Below are 2,500 nucleotides of genomic sequence, written 5' to 3'. Positions count from 1 at the left end.
ACTGGCAGTAGAGGGATACAAGCCACAGGAAATGGGATATTTTCGCCAAAAGTTACAGGATGTTTAGGCCACAAATTAATGGAATGCAGGGTTTGAAGACCCCCTGATGGGGCCTCCACGCTTATTTGCCTTCTTATGTTTGCTCTAATCTCTTCTTTAGTCTAGTAAAGCCACTCCAATGAGTTCAATCATAAAATCCACTCGAAGAGGATAAATGTCTGTGGTTGAGAGAAGAAAAAGAAATTGTGCAAGAATGCAAAGTGGATCATATGAATATTCTTGGTTAGCCTTTAGAGATTCCTTTTATTAATCTACTTGAAATCTGTATTTATACTTGGAAGATTTTTTCATTGTTTTGTGTAAGGCACTCCGTAAGGTAGAATGGGCCATTTCCGAGTTGCTGTTTGTCTTGGTTTCAAAGTGAGTCTTGGTGCTCAGCTATTAAAAAGGGAAACGAGTTTGATTTGCGTAAGAATAGGCAACTCCTTTCCATTTGAATGGTTGTGCGCCAGGACTCGCTTTGAAGCCAAGGCATGCAGCAACTCGGAAATGGGCTATTTGATAATCATTTCACAATGTATAGTTAACGTTTTCGTTCCCATGATAGAAACGTTTAATCTCCCAACTACTACCGCAAAGTTCTTTTTTAGGTAGTCGTGAGAATTTAGTGTTATATCAACATCACACCAGTGTGACTGACACTGACTTTCATTGAAATTGTGAAGAAAATTTATATACCGATTGCTCTCGGAAGTCGAAGGGTTATTAATGGTAAATACAGGAACCATTCGCTTTATTTTTGTGGCATTACGTTTTTTTCGGTTGCAGACTAACTCTAGGTTGTAATAATTGTATCATAGGCTTGAAATGGTATTGCTTGAACATTTAACGCCAAATTCCTCTTTCCACATTCCTAGATAAAATATATGCCTCCAGAGAAGGAGAAAGAGCGCAACAGCAAGCTCGAGTCCCCTTTTCCTCTAAATGTCCCCTCTTCCTGCTGTTAACGACTTTATTCAATGTTCAACTTTGGATTGGAATTGCGAATCTGGTATTTTGAGTGGCTCACTAATACTGTATGATCACACCCAGTGTTGCCAAGGAGAAAAATTTCCAACCGGGAGTGAAATTTCCAGAAATCCAAACGTTCAGAATTTATTCGAATTTAGGAAAGGATTTTTTTTTTCGCGCTTGTTAGATAGGAAATTGGTTATAAGCCATCCCTGGCTACGCACCATTTCATCCAAAGTGCGAGCATGGAATACTTGTTAATTTTCCTATAGTATTGGAAACTTTTCTCACTTTTTGATGGGTTCAGGAGCCCGTTTCTCGAAAGTCCCGAAAAGCCATCTGTGAAATTGCCAACCGCTTGTTTTGGAAAGCCGCTCTTTTAACATGTTTTCAAGGTAACAAAAAGAAAAATAACTTTGAAGTTTGACGAATTAAATGCTTTCCGTTCTTGAGTTACAAAGGGAATTGCGACACCCGAAAATGGCCCGTAAAGTTTCGGGACTTTTGAGAAACGGCCCCCAGATTCTTTGCACTGGTCTAGCGAGTCGAGAAATCAACGTCATTTGTGTAACCTCGCCTCACTTTAATACGTTGTTGTCGGTGATAAAGCTCAGAACGCAGTGAAGCGTACTTTAACCCTTTCACTCTTGTGGGGTTCCCCATTGACGAGTAAAATCGTCTGGCGTTAGACAGAGTAAAATCTGAAAGTGTCACTCTTGGGAGTGAAAGGGTTAATGGGGCCATAGTTTTTGAGTGAATCTAGCTGTTGTTAACCCTTTCACTCCTGTGGGGTTCCCCATTGACGAGTAAAATCGTCTGGCGTTAGACAGAGTAAAATCTGTAAGTGTCAATTTGCATTTCTGGCGGTGAAAGGGTTAACTGTTATATGATGAAATAAAACAATTAGTGAATTCAGTTTTCGTGTGATATGAAAGTTTTTGCGGATTTTAAGAAAAGTCTTCGATTTGCGCTATTCTTCTTATCAAACTCGGTCCCTTCGAATAAGTTAAACTTTCCTTTTCATATTTGTGTTCTCAAGACTTCTAAAGTGTAAGCATTTTTTTTTTTACACATTGTTTTGATTAAACTGAATGTAATAAAATATATGAAATATTATATATTTGAACTGGGGAATGGATGGTTGGCAACCAATCTCTAGAGACACATATAACAATGATGTAATGTACCATTGGCCACGTTCAATATATCAATATTCACACATGGCTACGAGCCTTTATGGTTAAATTTGAATATTATTTTGTTTACAAATCTCCCTCGCCTGCGAAGAGAGAGGCCTGCTTGCAGGCTAAAAGTCTCCCTCAAAACTTATGAGACAAAGAAAACAGGACTGAGCCGTGACATTTGGCCATAAAGCCTCGTCGTCGTGCCTGAATATTTATTGTTGGGATTGCCTCCAAAGTTAGTTAACCAACACACTCTCACAATCTCGATTTCCCGCACTGATCACAATAGCCTCTTCCAAGGCTCC

The 2,500-nt window shown here is 39.2% G+C and overlaps 1 protein-coding gene across 1 annotated transcript in view; it reads left to right on the top strand.

The window, feature by feature from the left end:
- The window catches only part of LOC138023694 (V-type proton ATPase 21 kDa proteolipid subunit c''-like), a 24,464-nt gene extending 23,042 nt beyond the window's left edge, over positions 1-1,422 (top strand). Inside the window, exon 10 of the mRNA XM_068870739.1 lies at positions 161-1,422. Within this exon, the coding sequence (XP_068726840.1) occupies positions 161-214 (54 nt within the window). The 3' untranslated portion in view covers positions 215-1,422. The remainder of the gene's footprint in view (positions 1-160) is intronic.
- Positions 1,423-2,500: the final 1,078 nt, after the last annotated feature.

This window comes from Montipora capricornis, chromosome 11 (assembly GCF_036669925.1).
Source record: "Montipora capricornis isolate CH-2021 chromosome 11, ASM3666992v2, whole genome shotgun sequence".
In the NCBI taxonomy this organism is placed as follows: domain Eukaryota; kingdom Metazoa; phylum Cnidaria; class Anthozoa; order Scleractinia; family Acroporidae; genus Montipora; species Montipora capricornis.
Note: the sequence above shows the minus strand (reverse complement) of the source record. Positions and strands in the feature narration are given on the sequence as shown.